Here is a 22789-nt window from a genome sequence, read left to right as displayed (position 1 = left end):
AAAAAACCATTTAGAGAGTACAACCTTCTGTGGGCCCTCCAGTAGAAACAACTGGCTAAGGTGCAATTATCTGTTGTCTTTTGCATAAAACTGGTGATGAACTAAATAATTTGAAAGCTTACAAGATAAGCAGGCTAACTGGAATCCGATCCCAGCAATTCTGGTTTTTCTCTCTTCACTCACCTCGGTTACTGGTTTGGCCTGTACTTAGTTGATAACTGACGTAATCTGTCACTCAGGTTTGCCATTCTTCTGCATTCTTAAAAACATGATGGTGTGCAGTATATGGTCTGGAGGAGAACAGAGAACATATAAAGGATGTGACTGAATCCTGAAAGAGTAAAAGATGAGCCTTGACTGAAAAACAGATCCTAGATTAATTAACCTTTTGTATTCAGTCTCAGTTCTGTGAGTGATTTGCTTGGTAACTCAGATACATGTGCTTCTCCTTGTGTATCCAGTGTCCCATCCACCAAATGAAAGTTAAGAAATCTGGCTTAGAAGAAGCTTGGGAAATTCAGTGCTTTAAAAAAAAAAAAAAAAATGACATTATCATGACCTTTGGATTAACATTTGTTTTTGTATTTTCTAGTTACTAAAGAGGGTGTATGGGAGCTTCTTGGTAAATCCCGAATCAGGTATGTAGTCCCGTAAGCAACTGTGGAATGACCTGGAAAGAGACCTGTCCTGTTTGTACTCTGCTTTTTTTTTTTTAAACAAAGCATTTCATTTAAATAGTTTTCATTTTACAAATATTTCTGCCTGAGCCCAGTTCCCACTTCAGTCCTCTCCACAAAAATAAAGCTGTTTCCAAAAGCTAAGGGGCTTTGCACTGTCCAGGAATGGTTCACAGTGTGGTGTGCAGAACTGCTATATGTTGTCATTTTTAACATTTTACTTGGTGGGGCCAAATGACTCTTCCTTAATCTTTCAACCAGCGGGCCATTTTTATTTGCTTGCTCATGGTGATGAAAATGTCTTTTGAGATTAAGCAAACCTTGGTTTTCACCCCAGCCCCCTATTAACACCATTTTCTGTGCTCTGCACATGTGGAGAAGGAAACACAACTGTTCTCACATATTCAAGTAACAAAAATTTCAACCCCTTCTTTTAATCTGTTCTTCTAATAAAGAATAAATCGCCTCTTTGCAGCCGCGGGAATTGAAAAGCACCATGGCCCACCATGGCCTTCCTTAATTACAAGAGCTATGTTATACTGCTTTATAGGAGAGACAAAGCAAAAAAACTGAACAATTTTTTCCTCCTTGTGAATAGGTGGTAGTCTCAAATTCTGAGGCGTTTAGCTGGACCCCCCGATGAGGACCAAGTAACACAGTGTTACTCAAATGTTGTTCCTGTGGTACTTTGCAAATTTTACCCGTGGTGCTTTGCAAATTGTTCTAAGAAGGAAGGTGTGTCTGTGTCTTTTAACAGCAGTTACTACTTTTGCTAGCATATTTCCTTCCCCAACCTTCGTGGCATTTTTCTTTGTTTTCATGTTTATAATATGACATGCTTCACCACTCCCAGTAGAATACCTTCTCCTGTCTTCTGTATGCTACTCTGGAAACAAAAATAGCAAATACAGAAGCCTTTGGGATATAACTTGTTACTAGGAGTACTGCGCGTGGGAGCATTGACTGCAGTCCAGAAAGAATACTAAAATGTGTTCATCCCCAAATTGATGTAAAAGTGTATCGCAGAAATAAAAACCAAAAAATAAATAACATTATAGGCTTTAAGAGGAATCAAGGAATTTCAGAAAGAGAGTGAGGAAAGGGAGGGAGGAAGGGAAGAAGCAGAACTAGAACAGAAAAAAATCATATAGGAACTCTTGGGCATGCTTGTCACAGCTCAGATCAAGCAGTGTGTCGGAACCACTGGGGTGTAACACAGAGGTTAGGTTTCTGTCCCTGAGCCTTTTCTTACACTTCCCGCTAAAGCCCAGGCAATGCCAGACTGCAGACCTTGTGTTCATACAAGTGCAAAATATAAAAACTTGTGGAAGTAGTGTGTCTCCTGTTTCTCTGTGAGTTTATCTAGGCAAGTTTGGGGAACTCACCAGGCCGTACTAGGTCTTTACTTTTAATCTGTTCTCAGGATGTTCTCTTCATCATATCAAAGCCTTCTTTAAGTCTGACTTCAGCTGTAATTTACTTAATTTGTTTTATTTGGCTTCTTGAAACTAACAAACCTCAACTTTAAATATTTTATTTTTCTATCTAATCTTACAGTCTGTTTGCTTATCTGGTTTGTTTTCTGGTACCCAAAATGGAATGGTGGTTGATATTATTTAATATTGGAGTATCAAAAATGTGCTAAGTACAATCTAGAACAGAGATTTAGATAGCTCATGTTCTCAGGGAGGATAGATCCAACAAAAAACACAGACCTGAGGAATGCTCTTGGAAAAAGATTAAATAGTAACAAAGTATAAATGTTTAAGATATTCCTTACAGTTCTGGTAAAATTATTTCCAGCACTTACCTAGCATGTGAAGTGATACTCAGTGATGTACAGATACTCTTACAAAACTGTCTGTATACTTTTTGGGGTGTATTCATCATTTGATCAGATAATCAGTTGTCCCCCGCCTTGTTTGCTGGAACTCGTACTCGACATGCTGTAAAGAGGCAAAATAGTGTGTGGTGGTCGCAGACTTAGCTTTGGGGCCCATTTATTGATGACCTACTGTGTTCCAGCCGCTTTAAAATGCTATTTTAATTTTCCCAGGTGCCTCTCCCATCCTACCACCCTTTTTAAACAGATGCCAGAATTATAGAGGTTATGTAGTTTGTCCAAGATCACAAAGTGGCAAGGCCAGAATTTGGATCCCATTCTATTCAACTCAAAATGGAGTTGCTGACACCTCTATATCCTGCTGCATTTAGCATGGCACTTTGCTCCTTTGAACTTCCTTTTCCCTCTAAGATGAGAATAACCGTATCTGGCCTGCTTACTTCAAAGAATTTTTACAGAAATTAAATGAAGTAAGATATTTTAAAACACTTTGAAATTTTTAGTGTATACAAAGGAAAGCTATTGGAGAGGTATACACACACACACACACACACACACACACACACGTTATATATATAGACATACACACTCTTAAGGTTTTTCCGTACCTTCCCTCCTTCCACAAAGGGTTTGTGATGGCATGCAAGAAGTTGTATTGTGTTTTTATCAGAAAGCTCCCCAGCTGTTGACTGTGTTAGCACTTGGCAGGTTAAACCATCGAAGAAAAATATGTAACTCATTATAGCTTGATAGCTATAATGCAAGCCCCCTTCCCAACAGTGTCTAGAACACTACATTTCTAATGAGAGTTCCTGGATTATGGGTTCTTCCTGTTCCTTATTTGTAATCTGTCATCTTTGATATTGATTCAAATTTTTGCAGAGAATTTGTTAATTAGCTGTGTATACTTACAGTGATTTTACAAGAATTGGGGTTTTATTTGCCTTACCTCATTTGCCATATGAGGCGTATGGGAATGCACAGCAATCTACCTGGCTTAAAAGGCATTGAAACAAAATAAAATGTCATTAGAACCTGCAAAGTTTTTTGGTTTTTATGTGTTGTTTTTTTTTTAATATAACCTCTGGGTTTTTCCTCCCCTTCCAGGATATAATGTCTCCTTGCTATATGACCTTGAAAATCTGCCTGCATCCAAGGATTCTATTGTGCATCAGGCTGGCATGTTGAAACGAAATTGTTTTGCCTCTGTCTTTGAGAAATACTTCCAATTCCAAGAAGAAGGCAAGGAAGGAGAGAACAGGGCAGTTATCCATTATAGGGATGATGAGACCATGTGAGTATAGGACTTGGCCCTAAAGCCTGGGTGTGTCTGTTATATGCCCTTACTGAAAGACACATGGTTAGATCAGACCTTAAACTCTATTGGGTGAATATCCCTAACATGTCTTTCTCATAAAATTCTCAAAGCCAAGGTATAGATGATGGGGGGCGGGGGGGCCACTTCTGCTAGTCTCCAGATATCAAAAGTTGGCTAAAGAAGAAAAGTGAATCCACTGCTTTCCTTTAAGACACCACTGTTGAAGGTTTCCTTCAGTAATATAGCCTAGGTAATGAAGAGGTAGAGGGTGACCATGGAGTCTGTGTTTTTGCAACTCTTGAATCATCTACATACTAGGAATCTCATAGTATATAAAGAAATAAAAGGGGCGCCTGGGTGGCTCAGTCGGTTAAGCATCCGACTTCAGCTCAGGTCGTGATCTCACGGTTCTCGTGGGTTCGAGCCCCATATCGGGCTCTGTGCTGACAGATCAGAGCTGGCGCCTGCTTCAGATTCTGTGTCTCCCTCTCTCTCTGCCCCTCCCCTGCTCATGCTCTGCCTCTCTCTATGTCTCAGAAATAAATAAATGTAAAAAAAAAAAAAAAATTTTTTTTTAAAAAGATGTTTAGGAGTGAAGTTCTGAGAATCACTAACACTAGTAGATTCCACATCTTACCACATAGACAGATTAGTACCATCTACTTTGGGTGATCTTCATCTCCTACCCCTCTCAGGGCATGTGTGCATTATATAGACTTTGCTGGTCATACATACTTAGTCTCCTTTGGCATGCCTTGTTTTATGAATTAAAAGATTTATGACTGTACCCGCCTGTTCCGCTTCGAGATCAAGTTCTTGACAAAACCCCATTCTGATTCTGTACTTACTACTTCATGGGTTGTGTTCCCCTCAGGTATGTTGAGTCTAAAAAGGACAGAGTCACAGTAGTCTTCAGCACAGTGTTTAAGGATGACGACGATGTGGTCATTGGAAAAGTGTTCATGCAGGTATGGAATGGACATGTTTTGGGGGAGGGATGCCGCAGCGTGGCGGTTTATACTGTGAAGCATAGAAGAGGAGAGCTGGCGGCTCTGCCGATGCCAGAACTTGTTGAAGGTGTAATTAAACAGCTCCCACCCAACCCACTGCATGTAGTTGTTCCTTAGTGGTTTTAGCCTCTGCAGGACTAGACTGAAAGAGTGAATGGAGTACCAAACATACTAATGCTACGACTGAATATTAAGCACCCTTGCTGCCACTGAGTCTTTGATTTAAAGCTTGGTCGGGTTTCCTACCCTCTTGTCAAGTTTCCTGAGGTTTCTGGCAAGGTCTGCTCTTGGTTTAGTCCTAAAGTCTTTTCAGAACAGAATCCCTAGAAAATTCCTAAGTAGTAGACAGTACATTAATAGGCTAGAGTCCTTGAGTGGACCATGAAGCAAATTGACCCGAGTTTGCCTGAGGTCACTGTAGAGCTCTTTCCTCAGAAGCAGCTCGCCTACCAAGAAGAGAGTAATGGGGCTCAGCGGGACATTGTGTAATTGGATTTCTGGTACAATTGGACTCTGGTCTGGTACAGTACCGCATTGTGGCTCTGTCATGCTGTCTGCTAACCAGTTGCTGACTCTAGGACAGGAGAGCTCGTTGGTGAAGTGGTATCCAGGCTGATTTCTTCTGAGGTGGCTCAGCATTCAAAATCTAGCTCAGTGCTTACGTTTTCAAGCACCTTTTGTGCATTCGTCCTGTCCCTGGGCAGGGTGAGGAGATTTAAGGACTCTGGACAGCAAACCTTTTTTGCTACATAAGAGTTGTGCTTAATATAGTGAGGATATTTTACGTGTAGCCTCTCTAAAGTGACTAGGGAACTATTCAAAAGTGATAGCCCGAATTTGATCCGTCTCTAGTGACTTTTTGTGTTTAGTCTAATTAATCAGAAATGCTGATTTTAGAGTCCCTAGGCGGAAAAATTGGAATATTGACACTTTGAGCATTTGAGAGTACTAAACTTTACGAGAGAGAGAGAGAAAACGAGTGTTTTGTGTGTGTGTGTGTGTGTGTGTGTGTGTGTGTGCGCGCGCGCGCGCGCGCGCACAGCTATATAGACCTATATCGTGGGTCCTAAATGTAAGCTTCCAGACAGGCATTTCATGTGTTTTTACGCAGAATTGACAGGGGAATTAAATGCACTAGCTTAGAAATTGGGCTGAATCCAGACTGACATACTAATTTTAAAAGCTATGAAGTATATATTTAGATTTAGCTGGTTTTTTACCAGTCTTGTTCCATTTTATTCCTGGCGACATCTTATTTTTATGCTTTAAACAGATCTTATCTTGGAGAGCTTACAGGAGATTTGTTCCTTAGGAAAATTTTGTGTATTTTTTGCACATGAATTTAAACTCCTCCCTCAAAGTACATGTGGTAGGGGCACTGGTCTAAAAGGGAAAAGAAAGTCTGCATTTTTACACTGACAGTATCTCTAGTTAGTGACTGGACTGGCACCATGCAGACCCATCTGGTGTCCAAGAATGTGAAAAGGCTGTGCTCGGGAAGCCATCTGCTCTGCCTCCCTCTCCAAAGTCAAAGGCTGGGCAATTTATTTGAATTCACCTTTAGAATCCTGGGCTTATTTTGCTGGATTTTACCCCAAGTAAATCATCTGAGAATTTTCCTGGGCCTGGTTATTTTAAATTTCTAGGAGAATGGAGAATAGCACCTGCCTAGCACAGAATGCTGTGACCAGGGACACTATTAAAAGTTCCCCCTGGTCACTGACCTGCTTGCTGCGTATCTTTGTGGGTTTCCGGATCCTGGAGTGGACCTCCAGCCTGGGCAGAACACGTTTCCTGCTTTTGTCATTCAGCAGACTCTGAGGGATGCTTAATGCCCTTGGGAAAAAGACAGAATTTCCATTGCATACTCACATGGATATTCTAGTATTTGCCTTTGGTGCATTATCTCTGTAGACGTGCAAGCTGAGCACTAAAGTCTGATATCATTTCACTGCTTATTCCATGGGAAGCATTAAGAACGATACAGAATTTTGGAGATAAGAGTATGGTGAACTAGAATATCTTTCATATTTCTAGATCTTTTTTTTTTTTTTTTTTTTTTTTTATTTTTGGGACAGAGAGAGACAGAGCATGAACGGGGGAGGGGCAGAGAGAGAGGGAGACACAGAATCGGAAACAGGCTCCAGGCTCCGAGCCATCAGCCCAGAGCCTGACGCGGGGCTCGAACTCACGGACCGCGAGATCGTGACCTGGCTGAAGTCGGACGCTTAACCGACTGCGCCACCCAGGCGCCCACATATTTCTAGATCTTAACGTCAGCCCAGTAACTGAGAAAAGTTAAGTGGAAACCACTGGTTTCTCTATGTTCAGGGACAAGACACAAGCAATCTGCCTCTTAAGCAGTAGTGAAGATACTATGTTGAGGACCCTTTCTACCTGGATACCTGTGTGGTGATAGCTGTAGGATATTTTCCTGTACTGGGAGCACTGAGTCAAAGTCAGTAATTTTGGTAGATCTTGCCAACCTCCACGGAGGTTGTACCCTTTTCCCTCCCACCTACGATGCATATTTTCCCAGAGTATGTTGTCAGACTTTTGGATTTCTGCCAATCTGATCGGTTTAAAAATGGTATCTATATTCTCTTGCGAACGAGGTCCAATATCTTTTCTTCTGTTGAAGTCTGTTTTTCTTTCCTTTGAGGTGTCTCTATGCCCTTACCCATTTTTGTATTGGGTTATTAATCCCCATTTCTTTATATACTAGAGAGATTAGCCTTTTTATCTATGGTAAGAGTTACAAATATTTTTTCCAGTTTGTCATTAGAGTGTATGGGTTTTTCTTCCCTCACACAGAAGTTTATTTTCACAGAGTTAAATCTCTTCTGTGGCTTTTAGATTTTGAGTCCTTGTTAGAAACACTTTTCCTACTCTAAGATTGTAAAGTTTACCTGTATTATTTTCCTAGTATTTTTACAGTTTCATATTTTACACGTGATCTTTTGATTATCTGTTTGGAGTTTCTCCTGGCATATGGTATGAAAGATGGGTCCATCTTTTTTTTCTAAATGGCCACCCACTGGTCTCAGCAGTTGTTTAAAGGCCCATGTTTATACTACCGATTTAAGATGCTGCTTTTTATCATTTACAGGACTCAATTTCTGTATATATTTGGATTTACTCTGAACTTGCTATGATAAATCATGCTTTGATGGAAGAGAGAAATGATACTGTGATATTCAAAAGACATTCTCGTTGGAGGGGGAAAAAAAGAGGCATCATTGCTGACGTGCACTTAACAAAGACCCTAATGAAAAAGGAAAGTGATTCAGTCAGTTAAGCATCTGACTCTTGATTGCGGCTCAGGTCATGATCTCATGGTGGTCAGGCTCTGCACTGACAGCCTGGAGCCTGCTTGGAATTTTCTCCTTCCCTCTCTGTCTGTCTCTTTCTCTCTCTCTCAAAATAAATAAGCATTTAGAAAAGAAAAAGGAGAACTGGGTGGGTCGGTTGATTGTTTCTTAGGTATTATTTAAGAGAGAGCACAGAGGAGCAACAAAGACACAAAGTTGGCCAAAGGGTAGTTCCCCACATGGGAGTATCCTCACCCAAATCTTGAATGTATTGCTTTACCTATACAGAACTGATGAAATGCTAATAAGTCACCGCAGGTTTACACACGCCCCATTGGGTTATGAATGCCACAGGTACCAGTGAATTGGAGCCTTCAAGAAGCTTACTGAACACAAGAAAATGCCAGCAGCTATTACCTGTTCTATTTTTTCCCCTGGAGCTAAAGAGTAAAAATAGTAGAAGTTAGAAAACCTCCCAAACCCTTTGCAGAATGAAAAGTGTTTTCTAGAGAAGGGTAACCTCAGAAGCTTTGCTTTAGGAATTACCATTTGAATGATCTTGACTCCTTCCCTACCTCTCCAAATATTTTTCCTTTGAGGAACAAAATTTACAAGAGAGTAAGCTAATCTGGCTATGTTAGTTTATTTTCCACCAACCTTTAGAAGCCAAGCAGTGCCAGCTCAGGAGGCAGGGTGGTGGAACAGGCGAGATCCCAGACTGGGCATTAAAACTCCTCAGGTGTTACCCTTCTTTTGCCATTAATTTGCTGCGGGCTTGCTGTATTAGTCCCCGTCTCTTCCTTTCCAGTGTGACAGCACTAAGTCAGCTAGAGTAGAAGTGCTTGCTTTTTCACTCAGCAAGCCATGTGCTGTCCAGCCTCTTTGAAGGAAGAGAAATGGGTACAGAGTAATAAAGATCCCTGGCTTGTGGAGCTTACAGCCCCTTAGGGAAGCCAGACGCATTAGTGACTAGTAAAGTGTGAGAGTCGAGGCTTAGAGAGAAGACATGGGACCTCCCAACAAGATAGCAGCCAGCTCCCCACGTGTGTTAGAGATGGCGTGTGAGAAGAGACCATATCTGAGCAGCGGTAGGAGAGTGTTGCAGACCAAACAGCTGTATAAACATGCTTTCAGTACTCCTAGAACTGTGGATTTACATAGCCCTTGGTTCCATTCTTCTGTTATCACTGTGGATTTGGATCACCCTGTTTTACTGGCATGGCTGGAAAATCTGGTTCTGTTCTTGCACATCTGGGTTGAGACAGGAATGCCTTGTGTCGTTTTCCTGTGTACACGGGAATGTGTGTGTCAGAGAAGCTTGAGGTTTGGAGATTATGGAGATTAGAACATAGGGGGAATGGCCTGGTTTTTACATCCTCAGTCATTTTCCTGTCGTTTGATGAGGATGGGTACATTTTGTTAAGGGGAATAAGTCCTTATGCACAGTGGTGGTGGGCGAGTCCATAGCCATTCAAGACCAGAATTAACAATCAGGCTTTCATTTCTCATGTCGCACAGCCTCCTCCTGTCAGTATACCCTAAAACAACTCAGCTTCTTTAACTCCATTGTCTTCTGCCCCCAAGAAGGGCTTACATTTAATCTGAAGTGCTGATTTCTGGATTCTAAATAGTAACAGTCTAAGATGCCTCCATGAAATAGGACTTGTGCAAAGGCCCAGAGCCCTGAGAAAGCATGATAGTCATGAAACTGGAAGAAGTGGAGATGGGGTAAGGAGGGGTGAGAAATGGGTCAGCCCATAAGAGGCTTTCACACAGAGATGAAAGGAGTTAAGATTTCATGTTGGGTCTTAACCAAGCTAGAGCCTAGGTTCCATGCACCCTGAAATTTTAAAGATTTCCTGAAAAATATAAGCTCTTCACATTAAATCTAAAGAAACTAATATGCATTAGTCCTTAATCCTAAAATGTAATCTGGTTCTCTCATGCTTTGCAGTTCGGTGTCTGTTTAGTCTCAGATACACTTTTATCGCATATGTGGTTCCAAAACAAGAGAAAGGAAAAGGGATTAAGAATGCTCTCATCACATTTTGAAGATCCGACTTGTTAAATACTCTGCGATCTCTCCTTTTTGAGTCCAAATCGCATCGATAGCAGCCAGCACTTGTAATATTTCATATTAGGTGTTTATTTTTAGCTATCTGCCAGTCACACCCCACGGGGCCAACCTCATCGCATGAGTCGCCACTCATCTTACATCAGATTCTCTTCTGGTTGCTTTGTGCTTCTTCCCTGCAGGAGTTCAAAGAAGGACGCAGAGCCAGCCACACAGCCCCACAGGTCCTCTTTAGCCACAGGGAACCACCTCTGGAGCTGAAAGATACCGACGCTGCCGTGGGTGACAACATTGGCTATATTACCTTCGGTAAGCAGGGTGGGATTGCTGAGGTTGGGAGCCTTTGATGCATTCACACTGCAGGATGCCAAAACCCAGACGGACCTTTGTTAAAATGTAAAAGGGGCGAAAGCAGGCGTACCACGTCGTTCTTGGCCATTGCTGTGGCTGCAGGAAGGTGTACCGTAATCATTTTCTTTTCTTCCTGTTGGTGTCAAGTGTTGTGAGTTGGGACCACGCAAGCATTGCTGAGTAGCCGACTGGGAGTTCTCAGTCGTTTGGCATTTCTAAGCCAGAACTCCAGCCGTGATTCACTTACTCCACTGAAGAAATTTAAGTCTTCCCTTCTTACAGTCGCTCTAGACCAGTGAGCCGGCTCATTATTGTAGCTGATAGTGCGGAATAACAGCTCATTCACTGCGCCTGATGCCACTAAAATGTTGCCTTTTATGAAGTTTAAGTCCCCTCTGTACTGAAGGTGTACCCGTTTATTGGTGATGAGCCCACTCATGTACCATATTTCATTAAAACTGAGCTCCGCTTTTTTTCATGTTACTGTCTTTGAGGTTGGGATGCAGCTTGGAGTTCATGCATGCCACACAGTTTAGTTGGCAGCCTTTCTCTTTATGGTGTATAAACTGAGGGTAGACTTAAAATTGTTGGCATCTTAGATTCTGTGGCCTGTAGTGTTACTACCTCTTGTTTTGCTATTTGTTTCTTTTCAAGGTAAATTGACACAGAGGGCCTACCCTTTCTTATGAGGCATTCCTTTGCATTCTACCAAAACCTCATACTTGGAGGATTTTATTGCTCCCAAGACCATGGAGTAGAGTAGGTGGAAGAGGTGGAGAGGATTCTGGGAAGCCAAAGGGAGGGGTGCAGAGGGCGAGGCTTCAGCTTATAGTGCCGAGGGAGGGGCTTTCCTCATCTCCTAGCCGAAACAACTTCTGCCGTGCCCATCGAGAGGGTTGAGGCCCTTAGGGCTTCGTGTCTAGTTTTCACCACAGGACCACAGAATCTTCTCTGGAAACGAGTTCCTTTGGGCTCACTGTGCCGCAGCACCCGGGGACGTAGAACAGGAAGGCTTTGTTTGCTAGTCATGATCGCTTAAGGTGAAATGTTTTCTCTAAAGTACCCCCCAGATTGCCTGTAGTATCACCTAAAGAGGCTGCCGTGCTGCAGAGGCAGGAGCCAGCAGGTGGAGACAGATGGGGACAGATTCCAGAATGCACAGCCACAGGATAGGATCCAGACCTGGAGTGATGCCCGGGACCAAGCCCTTTTCTGGGGAGCCCTAGTTTTCTACCATTGACCTCCTCCATTTTTCTTGACTTCCGGCATTTGCACTCACTGGTACCAGTCCTGGTTGTGGTATTTATCCTTTCCTCGTCTGAAGGAGGAGGATACAAGTGCATTGCACTAGGCAGGGAGAGGCTGGAGCCAGCTGTAGGCTCTGACCTTCCATCTCTTTGGCCTTGCTGTTACACCCGGACGCCTTGTTTGTGCCCCCACCCACAGTGCTGTTCCCTCGCCACACCAATGCCAATGCTCGAGACAACACCATCAACCTGATCCACACGTTCCGGGACTATCTGCACTACCACATCAAGTGCTCTAAGGTGAGAAGGGACCACGGCACCTTGGCTCCTATGCACCGGGTCGTCCTCTCCACCAGAGTTAATAACATAAAAAAATCATTTCTGTGTGGGGCACACCTGGCTGGCTCAGTCGGCAGAATACGTGACTCTTGATCTTGAGGTCATGAGTTCGAGCACCATGCTGGGTGTAGAGTTTACTTAAAAAAAAAAAAAAGTCATTCCTGGAGTCCAGCCTGTTGCTATGAACCCTGATGGTTCTAGAGACTTTAAGATATCATGGCCTTTCTTCCATCTCTTCCCCGTAGTAAAGAGATGAATCTCTGTCTCCAGGAAGGGTTGCCCTCCTGCTTCCCTGCATGACCTTATGTCGCTCGTAAGGCATATGTTCCCAAACCTTCCTGATAACTTCTACTGAAAGCAAAGCTGTCTTTGTAGAACACGACTGCTTCAGTATCCATTGTGTTTGTTTCCAGGCCTATATTCACACACGTATGCGGGCAAAAACATCTGACTTCCTCAAGGTGCTGAACCGTGCACGCCCAGATGCCGAGAAAAAAGAAATGAAAACAATCACGTGAGTAGGGCAGCCTCGCAGCAGGACCGCCATCCTCTCCTAATCTCACCGAGAGGGAAATGGTGTTGGAGACCTGGTGCTCCAGGTGTCTGGGCAGCAGCTACATGTGAAGCAGGCAGGATGGGGGCCTGTAGCCACCTGACTGACTAAAGATGCAGTGGACAGGTTTTCACTTCTGACGGGGCTGGGCTGCGTTCCCTTGTTTCCACATCTTTGTGAGCCAGGAGAATGGCAGCTAGGGGACGCACAGAGGGACCTTTTTACTGAGATAGCTGTGTTCTCCTTGGGCAGTCTTGTCCTGTCAAGGTCTGCCTGGAGAAATGGAGAGATTTGCTTAAGGACGTTGAGTTGAGTGAATAGGTCTGGAGCCGCCCACTCAGTGTTTTGATCCCCTGGTCTGCTTCTCAGCAGGAATTTTGCATGAAGACGAAGTTGTCTCTGAGATGGAAATGTGGACTGGCGCTCCAGTGTTGGCCCTGCGTGCAGGAGAGTCAGTGTGCCCTAGAGCCTAGCTAGAGATTGAGGTCTCTGGGCAAAATGTCAGGTCTTAGTTCCCCTTCTGCTGAAGCTTAGGTGATCCTGTTCTCAAGATAAGGTAACAGGTGCTCATCTGCCAACCTTTGTGCCCGTTCAACGCAAGTCTGGAGGCGAACGAAGCTTCCGCGTACCCCTCACAGCCAGTGCATTTGCCGCCACCTGGTTCTCTTGGGGGTGACCTTTGGCAGGTGTGGTGTGCATAGGACCCCAGGTCCCCTCCCCTGACATGTGAGGCCTCTCCTACCAGACTAGTTTCTGCTGCCACTTGACAGGATGAGAGAGGTGCCTGACTCTTGGTACCTGAGCAGAAGATTTCCAGTCTCCAATACAGGCAGTTGAAGTCACTCCTGACTTCTTTAGGCAAAGGCTTAGGGGCTGCCCGTCTCATGAAATTGGTACCAAAGGCCTCTCTTCTGTAGTAGCTCTGCACCTCCTGCCCAGAGCCTAAGGAGGGGTGTTCAACCTATAGCTGGATCCTCTGCTTCCAGAGAGGCGTCCAAATGCTCTGGTTACAAAATGGCAGCATTATGCCTTCTACCCTGCAGCTTCACGGCAGGGCCTAAAATGGGCAAAACAAATCCAGTGAGGAGGGTATGTGTCCTGGAACACACATACTCTTGCTGCCCCTCCAGAACCCTGCCTCCCTCCTGGGGTTTACAAGTTCCCCTGCCCGCTCCACCTCCCCCCCCCCCCCCCCTTTCCATGGGACTACTCTTCTCACCAGGCACCACTTTGGTGACCTCAAGTGTGAGGCAGCTGATTCTGTGCCGTTTTCAGGGCCAGTGGAGAGACTCAACCGGCAGCTAGGCACAGCGGAGGGGAGGCTGGGCTCTGTAACTAGTCAGTCATGGGGCTGCCTGCGCCATCTTCGGCCCAGTAACGTCTTATCTGGTCAGAAGAGCCCACCAAAGCAGCCACCGCCCAGTGTCTCCCCACAGGGCTTCTCCCCTCCCCTCCCCTCTGGCCCCACTGGCAGGTGGCCTTGCGGTTGCCACAGAGCAAGTGCACCTGTCTTGGGCTGGGGCAGGAGCAGCTCCAAGTTATCTGTGAGTCTCCTTCCTGGGAGACACGAAGAGCAGCTTTGCCTTTTTCTCTCCTGTGATCTCTGTCTAGCAGAGACGGGCCTCAGAAAGGGGAGGGGGAGGCTAACGACCGCATCCAGGCTGAAAACCGGATTGTGTTACTAAGGATGAGTAGAAGAAGCCAGGACCCTCACACACAGCAGGGAAGGAGGGTTTGCATGGAACAGGATGGCAGGCCTGGCTCAGAAGCCAACTGTACGTGTCCATGCCCCACGGTGCTCTCTGCCAGAATCGAACACTCATGAGCTTTGCACGGCGGGGGGAGACGGGGGCTGATAAAGCATGGTTTCGTTTTGGGGTAAGATGTTCAAGGCAGGAAATTTTAGCCCCCATATCTTTGCCCCAGTTTTCCATCGTTCTCAACCCCAGCTTCCAGGCTGCTTTACCAAATAACTTCTGTCTTTGGGAACCAGCCTGTTCCCAAAGCTGGCCCTTCAGAGAAATACCAAGTGGGACAGAACAGAGCACCAGGACTCAGGAGCCTAACGTCAGGCGAGTGTTCTGTAACCCTGGCGTATGGCCCCACATGGCAACACAAAGTGCCTGTACTTGGAAAGTTTGAGCATCTTGCTCCCATGGTGAAAAATGTAAGGGACTGCTGTCCGCGAGCCCAAAAAGGTACAAGCTGTGCAGGAGGAGCCTGAGCTCTCGACCAAGAAGAGGGTTGAGCCCAGTCTGAGATTCAGGTTGGTCTAGGCCGTCCAGAAATTGTGGGCAAGGGATCCTCCCATCTCACTTGGTACATTTAATGCCCTTGTGGTCTTGGCGCAGGTGCTACCCGGGACCCCAGAGTATTCAGCACGAGGAGCTGACGAAACTCTCTGAGCTGGGTCTTGTTCCGGGCCTAGAGGTCCTACGTCCTCTCTCTGGGATGTCATCCCTAGTCCAGGAGTGTGGGGTGGCAGGAAAGGGGACCCAGAAACCCTCACGCTTTTCTCTGCTTTTGAAGGGGGAAGACGTTTTCATCCCGCTAACTCTTGGGAACGGGAAGAGGAGGCGGCTGGCAACTGAAGGCTGGAACACTTGCTACTGGATAATCGTAGCTTTTACCGTTGCACCTCTTCAGGTTCTTAAGGGATTCTCCGTTTCGGTTCCATTTTGTACACGTTTGGAAAATAATCTGCAGAAACGAGCTGTGCTTGCAAGGACTTCATAGTTCTCAAGAATTAAAAAAAGAAAAAAAAAAGAATTCCACTTGATCAACTTAATTCCTTTTCTTTATCTTCCCTCCCTCACTCTCCTTGCCTTCCCCCCTGTTTTCCAAGCTGTTTCGCTTTGCAATATGTTACTGGTAATGAGTTGCAGGATAATGCAATCTTAACTTGTTTTCTCCTAAGTATTTGAGTTCAAAACTCCTGTATCTAAAGAAATACGGTTGGGGTCATTAATAAAGAAAATCTTTCTATCTTACGTGAGAATTTGCTGGGTTTCTAGACTGAGTCCAAAAGAGAGAGGAGGGTACACGTGGCACTACCCTTGAGCCTACAAACCCAATCTGGAAAACCTTACTTTCAGGAGTGCCTCGGCCCGCCTTAGAGGAGAGAGAGAATGGCTGGCTAGTGAGCTCTTGGTTGGCGTTTCTGAATAAACTTGAACCTGTTTCCTGTAAGCTTTGTTACTAAGTCTGTCTGGCTGTGGCCAAGAAGCTACTGGGCCAGGGACAGTTACATTAAAGTGTTTCTGGCTTACTCTTATCATGAGTAATGCACAGCATTCCCAGAATGTGTTCCATGGCCTGTGTTCTTCTGCAGGACATTGATGGGTATCAAGGTGTGGACCTAATGCAGACCAACTGGCCACCGTTTCTCTTCTCACACAACAACCCAAAAGACGGGCCCTCCACAAAATTCACTTTGGGAGATGCTCACCTAACAGTAGAGAGCCTAGCAAAGTATGCTGATCCCCAAAATAAAGTCAGTTCAGAAAGCTTGCTTGGTAAAGAATTATCAGGAGAATTTTCTGAGTACCTGAAATGATCTGAGGGCCAGCCAAATGGTTTCTAGCTTTTTGCTTTCCCTTCTAACTTGTCTCCACCTAGTGCGGTACGTTCCAAACTGGTTTGAGACCCATTAATGAATTGTGAACTCCTGACTTTTTTATTTCCTAGACGGGTTTGAGATCATTGTAGGTTCATACGCAGTTACAAGAAGCAATACAGAAATCCTGTATACACTTCACCCAACTCCCCCTAGCGGCAACATCTCGTAGGACTGTAGCACGGTGTCACCACCAGGACGAGGTCATAGACACAGTCCTGGCCATTCTCATGCACATGCACACGTGTGCATATGTGTGCCTTGTGTGTTTCTGTGTGTGCCTCTCATGTGTGTAACTTCATCACCAGCGTTTTTAATGGGATGGCATGGATCGGAGTGCACGACATTTCTTAAGGGTAAGTACTGACTTTGGGTTGTGTTTTAGTTGTATACATGAAAAACGTCCTCTTAACTGTGGTCACAGTCAAGAAATCTGAAAGCTACATGTCATTCAGTCATCTGGACTTCACTGAATCAGGACTCTTAGCTCAGGACGTAGCTAAGTGCCCATCCCAACAAATGTGGGCCCTGCGGAGTGCTGGCCCTGGTGGGACTGGGCCCTTGTCACCTGTTTCTGGTGGGCGGAACACCTATTGACTGCAGCAGCAGCCCTCTTACAGGGAACTGGCACTTAGTTGCCATTTCAGTTCCCTTTGGTCTCATTGGAAGTTAAGACCGTCTCAACAGTGAGGCTAAAGACCCAAGCCTGGGTCTGCTCTGGGGGCTGTTTTGAGTTCAAGCAATGCTACCCCCTTCTGGAGATCACCTAAAATCACCAGTGTCTGTGGCTTTTAGGGAGCCATGGAGAATCTGGTTTAACCCTAACAGGAAGGACCAGGGTTTCTTCTGCCCGTAGACCTGACTTAGGGTTTTCTGAGGCCAAGATCCTGGCCAGGATTATGCCAGGTGGCTCCCAAGGGCTCGTCTGCTCTTTATCTACAGGGAGTGGAGTTTTGACAGTGGCTTCTGGAGGCCAGCCAGGGTCCAGGAAACCCCAGTGCCCTGTCTCTTCCATTCATCCAGTTAGTGAGTACCCCCAGCCCTCGCATACCGCATCCACCCAGTCCCAGGCACCGAGGGTCAGCCAAGAGCTTCAAATATCCCAAGGGTTAGAGTGAACGGAGGAGGCCCAGGAGGATTCCCTGGTGGGATTTGGCCCCTTGACCTAGGCTCTACCTGAGGAAAAGAATGAGGACCACGAAGAGGGCTCTCCAGCCTGCAGCTGGAATGAAGCATCTGGAAACCACCTGTACCAGAGCCCTCCTGTGGGCCTAGGGGAGGCTGGAGATGAGTCCGGGCCAGAGATTGCCAGGGAAGCAGAGAAGGACTGGATGGTCCAGTAAGGAAGAGAGAGGGCTGAGTGGGGACAGAACCCAGGCTTCCCAGCTCCCATGGCCTAAGATGTCCCCTTCATACGTCATCCCACACACAATGTTTAGACAAAGCAGCAGAGAAGAAACACAGACATCCTGGATCTCGTAGGGAGGAGGCCATGGCTTGGAACAGAAAGACGTCTGTTTATTCCTGGCAATCCTGTATTTGAGGGGCCCCACACCCACTGCTGCCCAGGCCCCAGGCTGAACTCTCCCAGAGCCTCTGACTTCTGCTTGACCAGATAGCGTGGGTCTGAGGGCCAGCTGCTGTAAGCCAGTCTCCGGCAGCCAGCTCCCTTGAGGATGGGTTTGAGGCTGGATGCTTTCCTCCTCCCACTTTTTGTCCCAACAGAAGTTCTGCTCCCCAGGTCGCCCCAACCACTGTGCAGGATTGGCAGAGCTAGACCCCTCGGCCCCCAGCCTTCAGCCCAGGTCTACCCCACCACCACCCCCGCCGAGGGCACAGAAGTCCCCTGGCTCAGTCTACCTGTGCTCTTGAGCAGGGAAGTCTTTGTCCTCATGGCTCATCTCCAGCTTTCTCACAGTTTCATCCTGCTCCCTCCCACTTCAGGCCTCAGGGGGGTGTAACTGGCCTCTCTCCAGCACCCCAAGACCTCACCTGATACAAGTGAAAATTGGAGCATCATGCCTCTTGTCTTCCTAGCCTTGAACTTGCCCTTCCTCTCCTGTACCTGGTTTCCCCAGTGTCTCTCTGGAGCAAAAGCACCCTTCCCCTCTTGCTTTTTGCGAGCTGTCTTTCTGCCTTTCTCTACAGAGTTCTTTCTTAGAGGATACAGGTGGCTGGAGGAAGGGACATGCAGAGAAGGGCAGAAATCCTAAGATGTTAATAGCAGCTGCTTTTCATTGTGTGCTCGTGTGCCTAGCGCTTCGTCCTCATCACACATTATCTCGGTTAGTCTCACAATAGGTGAGCACAATATATTCTACAGATGAGGAAACTAAGACAAAAGAGCTTTAGTACTTTGCCCAAGTTCACACAAATTAAGAAAAAAAAAAAAAAAAAAAAAAAAAGGATCCCAGCCAGGATTCTGGGATTCAAACCCAGGCTTTCTGATGCCAACACTAGCTCATGCCTCTTAATCATCGTGGAAGTGGAAGGAAATGAATCATTTATCGAGACCCCCACCCCCACCCCACATTAAGTGTCAGGCACTGTAATATATGCAGCCACACATGTTGCTCTGTGATATTCCTCACAGCAGCCCAGAGAGGTGGTTTTACTTTGTTCCCATTTTACAGATGGGAAAATTGAGGCCCCAGGGTAGGTCACACCCCCAGAGCCATTTTTACCTCATAGCCCAGAACTTGACTCAAAGTAGTTAAGAAAAGTGTAGACTGACCCCAGGTTCTAGAAGGCAAGGCTGGCTTTTATAAGCTGAAAGGGATCGGATGAGAGCAAAGTTCCAAACACCCCTGCCACTGCCACCATCAGACATGGAGCTGGAAGTGCTGTCAGCCAGATGGCCACTCCAGAGGGTTAAAAATGTAAATGTATTGGGGCTCCTGGGTGGCTCGGTCGGTTAAGTGTCCAGCTCCAGTTCAGGTCATGATCTCACAGTTCGTGAGTTGGGTTCTGTGCTGACAGCTCAGAGCCTGGAGCCTGCTTCGGATTCTGTGTCTCCCTCCCCCTCTGCCCCTCCCCCACTCACGTTCTTTCTCCACAAATAAACGTTTAAAAAATAAAATAAAAATGTAAATGTATTAGCTGGGACAGGAAGTGGGGGATGGACAAAGCCATTTTTATTCATTAACTGGGATGCATTTCTCAGATTAGCCAGGCTAGCGGATGATGGCTCCAAGTTGGGTGACCTGAGGTAGAAGATGGCTGGCGGCTGGAGAGGGGGCATGCTGGCACAGGACAGGGAGAGGGCACTGGACTCAGAGGGGAAGGCCTCGCAGTCAGCAGCTCTGGGTGTGCCGGGTCCCACCCCCAGGGGCGGGGCCGGGCTGAGCCCCACCAGCCCCGGCTCCATCCCTCCAGAACCCAGGCAGGGGCAGAGCCTGGGCAGCAGAGAGCCCGGGGCCCTGCTGTACCCAGGTTGTGGAGGCACCATGCCCTCACCGGCCGGGACACCAGACAGCGACAGAAGCCCTGCGGGCCTGCCTGCAGCAGCTCCCTGACACTCTGAGGAAAGCCCAGACCGGGCCAGCAACACCTGTCCCCAACAGCCATGTGAGTAGCTGCTCCCCTCCCCTCCCCCTGCCCCTACCCAGCACCCAGCCTCTTCTGGACACCTCAGCCCCCGATCCTCAGAGGCCATTGCACTTGGCCAAAGCCACCAGAGCCTCCAGGGGGTGCAAGTCACGGGGCCAGCACTCTGCTGGGAAGGTGGCCCTGGGGCTGTCCCTGCCTTTCTCGCTGCACTGGTGGAGGAGGGGTGGGGACTCACGCCAGGGGAGTCCTTGGGAGCTGGAGCTCCAGAGTCCAGCTTGGAAGGACCGGACCCTGAGGTCTTGTGGAGTTTCATAGAGTTGGTGGCGTGGGGACAAAGGGAACAGAAACCAAAGGGCCTGCTAGAGAGGGAAGGATGTCCTGGGTAGAGAAAGGGGGTAGGGGTGGGGGAGGTTGAGGAAGAGGAAACAGGCTGAAGGGAGGGGAAAGGGGCAGCAGCCTGGTGGGGCTTGGCAGGCCTAGGGGGACTGGGAAGAGGAGTAAGGCAGCATCTCCTGAGCTCAAGGTGGTGGTGGTGCCCTCGGTTCCTATGACCTGGGGGTGGGGGCAGCTGGGAATCCTTTCCGTGTTGACTTAATCCTAGCAACAGCAGCTGCTCCCCGGTTGACAGCAGCAGGAGCTCCCCCGGGGCCAGGACCCTTCTTCCTCCCCACGATGTGGCCCCAGCAGCCGGGGTGTCGGAGGGGGGCCGAGAACACAGAGCCAAGAAAGGGAAGGAGAGGGACAGATCAGAGTCACAGAACGGCCAGGCCCTGCCCCGCGGCTCCCCCTGCCCCTCCTCTGGGCTCAGCTTCAGCTCCCCAAGGCGTGGCGGGGTGTCCTCCTTGCTGCTGGCATCTTCACTCTCCCTCCTCTCCTCCTCCAGTTCCAGGAAGGGCCCTGTTGCTAGTGTGGTGCAGATGAGTCAAGTTTATGGGCTGGAAGTCCTACCCGGAGGCCGCTCATTGAGCTGTAACCAGCTACAAAGATGGCCGAGGGGCAGGGCAGGCGATGCAACGGACAGAGCACCCCGCTTGCTGCTGCCACCCGTGGCCCTGGCCTGTCACTAACTCCAGCGTTCAGCGAGCCCTGCCTTTGCCTCCGCCTCTGCCTCACTCCTGCCCCCGCCCCGCAACCCTCAGCAACCCACCCTCTCCTAATACTCTGGTGCCAACCAGGCTGTGAGCATCTAGGGACGGGGACCCCTCTCCTTTATCTTAGCACCCACCCCTAGCACTGGCCCCAGCCCAGCCTGAAAGGGGCTCTCAACTGTTGGCCGGCCAGAAGACCACTACACGCCAGCCAGACCTCCCTGTTGGCTGATTTAGAGGTCTTGCCTTGTGGATCCAGAGATGCTTCGGGGCTCTGGGGCTGGGTGGGTTGGCTTTTCAGTCTAACCGGAGGCATAGACACAGCTGCCCCGAGGGGGTCAGACAGAAAGTAGCCATGGCCAACACGGCAGGATGGGGAGCTGGTCAGCTCCAGCTGGTGCTACCCTGCAGGACATACTTGTTGCTGGACAGGACTTTTGAAGAGAAGCCAGAAGTAAGAATTTTTATGTAACTTTTTAATCAGCCACTGATGGAAAAAAAAAAAAAAATGTGTATCAGCAAACAAGATAAGGCCCGCAGTCTGTGGGTGTGCAACCTCTGGTTGCATGTGCAGCGCCCCCTAATTTTGGCTGCCGTCTTCCATCCAGGCATGCTGGCGGCTGCTCCAGGCCTCCCCTGTCCCCAGGCCCAAGATGACACCCAACAGCACCAGGGAGGTGCCCAGCCCCATCCCCGTGGGGGCCCTGGGGCTCTCCCTGGCCCTGGCAAGCCTCATCGTCGCTGCTAACCTGCTCCTGGCCTTGGGCATCGCCAGGGACCGGCACCTGCGCAGCCCACCCTCTGGCTGCTTCTTCCTGAGCCTGCTGCTGGCCGGGCTGCTCACCGGGCTGGCGCTGCCCGCGCTGCCCGGCCTCTGGAGCCAGAGCCGCCGGGGCTACTGGTCGTGCCTCTTCCTCTACTTGGCGCCCAACTTCTCCTTCCTCTCCCTGCTCGCCAACCTCCTGCTGGTGCACGGCGAACGCTACATGGCGGTGCTGCGGCCCCTGCGGCCCCGCGGGAGCACGCGGCTGGCCCTGCTCCTCACCTGGGCTGGCCCCCTGCTCTTTGCCAGCCTGCCTGCTCTGGGCTGGAACCACTGGGCCCCCGGCGCCAACTGCAGCTCCCAGGCTGTCTTCCCAGCCCCCTACCTCTACCTCGAAGTCTACGGGCTCCTGCTGCCTGCCGTGGGGGCTGCCGCCCTTCTCTGCGCCCGCGTGTTGGCCACCGCCCACCGCCAGCTGCAGGACATCCGCCGCCTGGAGCGGGCAGTGTGCCGCGGCGCGCCCTCAGCCCTGGCCCGGGCCCTTACCTGGAGGCAGGCGAGGGCGCAGGCCGGGGCCACGCTGCTCTTCGGGCTGTGCTGGGGGCCCTACGTGGCCACCCTGCTCCTCTCGGTCCTGGCCTATGAGCAGCGCCCGCCACTGGGGCCCGGAACTCTGTTGTCCCTCATCTCGCTGGGCAGCGCCAGCGCGGCGGCCGTGCCTGTGGCCATGGGGCTGGGTGACCAGCGCTACACGGCCCCCTGGAGGGCGGCCGCCCAGAGGTGGCTTCGGGTGCTGCGGGGAAGAGCCTCCCAGGGCAGCCCCGGCCCTGGCACTGCCTACCACACCAGCAGCCAAAGCAGCGTGGACCTTGACTTGAACTAGGGGAAGGGCCTCTGCTCGCTCCTACGAGAAGCAGCCGTCCATCTCGGCCACCGCACCTATCTCTTCTCATCTCCTCTCTGTCCCCATGCCTCTGGATCTGACCCCACCCTGATGGAATAAAGCTCCTTCCACCCGGTTTATGGTTATCTCATTCCACATCTCAGAAA

General features: G+C 48.5%; 2 protein-coding genes across 2 annotated transcripts in view; both read left to right on the top strand.

The window, feature by feature from the left end:
* ARPC2 (actin related protein 2/3 complex subunit 2) overlaps nucleotides 1-15713 on the top strand; it is a 29263-nt gene extending 13550 nt beyond the window's left edge. The window contains exons 5-11 of the mRNA XM_019446010.2: nucleotides 593-638; nucleotides 3628-3814; nucleotides 4713-4806; nucleotides 10416-10542; nucleotides 12031-12131; nucleotides 12584-12684; nucleotides 15253-15713. Coding sequence (XP_019301555.1) covers nucleotides 593-638; nucleotides 3628-3814; nucleotides 4713-4806; nucleotides 10416-10542; nucleotides 12031-12131; nucleotides 12584-12684; nucleotides 15253-15277 — 681 coding nt within the window. The 3' untranslated portion in view covers nucleotides 15278-15713. The remainder of the gene's footprint in view (nucleotides 1-592; nucleotides 639-3627; nucleotides 3815-4712; nucleotides 4807-10415; nucleotides 10543-12030; nucleotides 12132-12583; nucleotides 12685-15252) is intronic.
* Nucleotides 15714-19463: 3750 nt separating this feature from the next.
* GPBAR1 (G protein-coupled bile acid receptor 1) lies at nucleotides 19464-22753 on the top strand. Its single transcript, XM_019446007.2, has 2 exons — nucleotides 19464-19906; nucleotides 21585-22753. The coding sequence occupies exon 2, from the start codon at nucleotides 21630-21632 to the stop codon at nucleotides 22620-22622; it is 993 nt and encodes a 330-aa protein (XP_019301552.1). The 5' UTR covers nucleotides 19464-19906; nucleotides 21585-21629; the 3' UTR covers nucleotides 22623-22753.
* Nucleotides 22754-22789: the final 36 nt, after the last annotated feature.

This window comes from Panthera pardus, unplaced genomic scaffold, assembly GCF_024362965.1.
Source record: "Panthera pardus isolate Hobbes unplaced genomic scaffold, ASM2436296v1 HiC_scaffold_10, whole genome shotgun sequence".
NCBI classification, from domain to species: Eukaryota; Metazoa; Chordata; class Mammalia; order Carnivora; family Felidae; genus Panthera; species Panthera pardus.
Note: the sequence above shows the minus strand (reverse complement) of the source record. Positions and strands in the feature narration are given on the sequence as shown.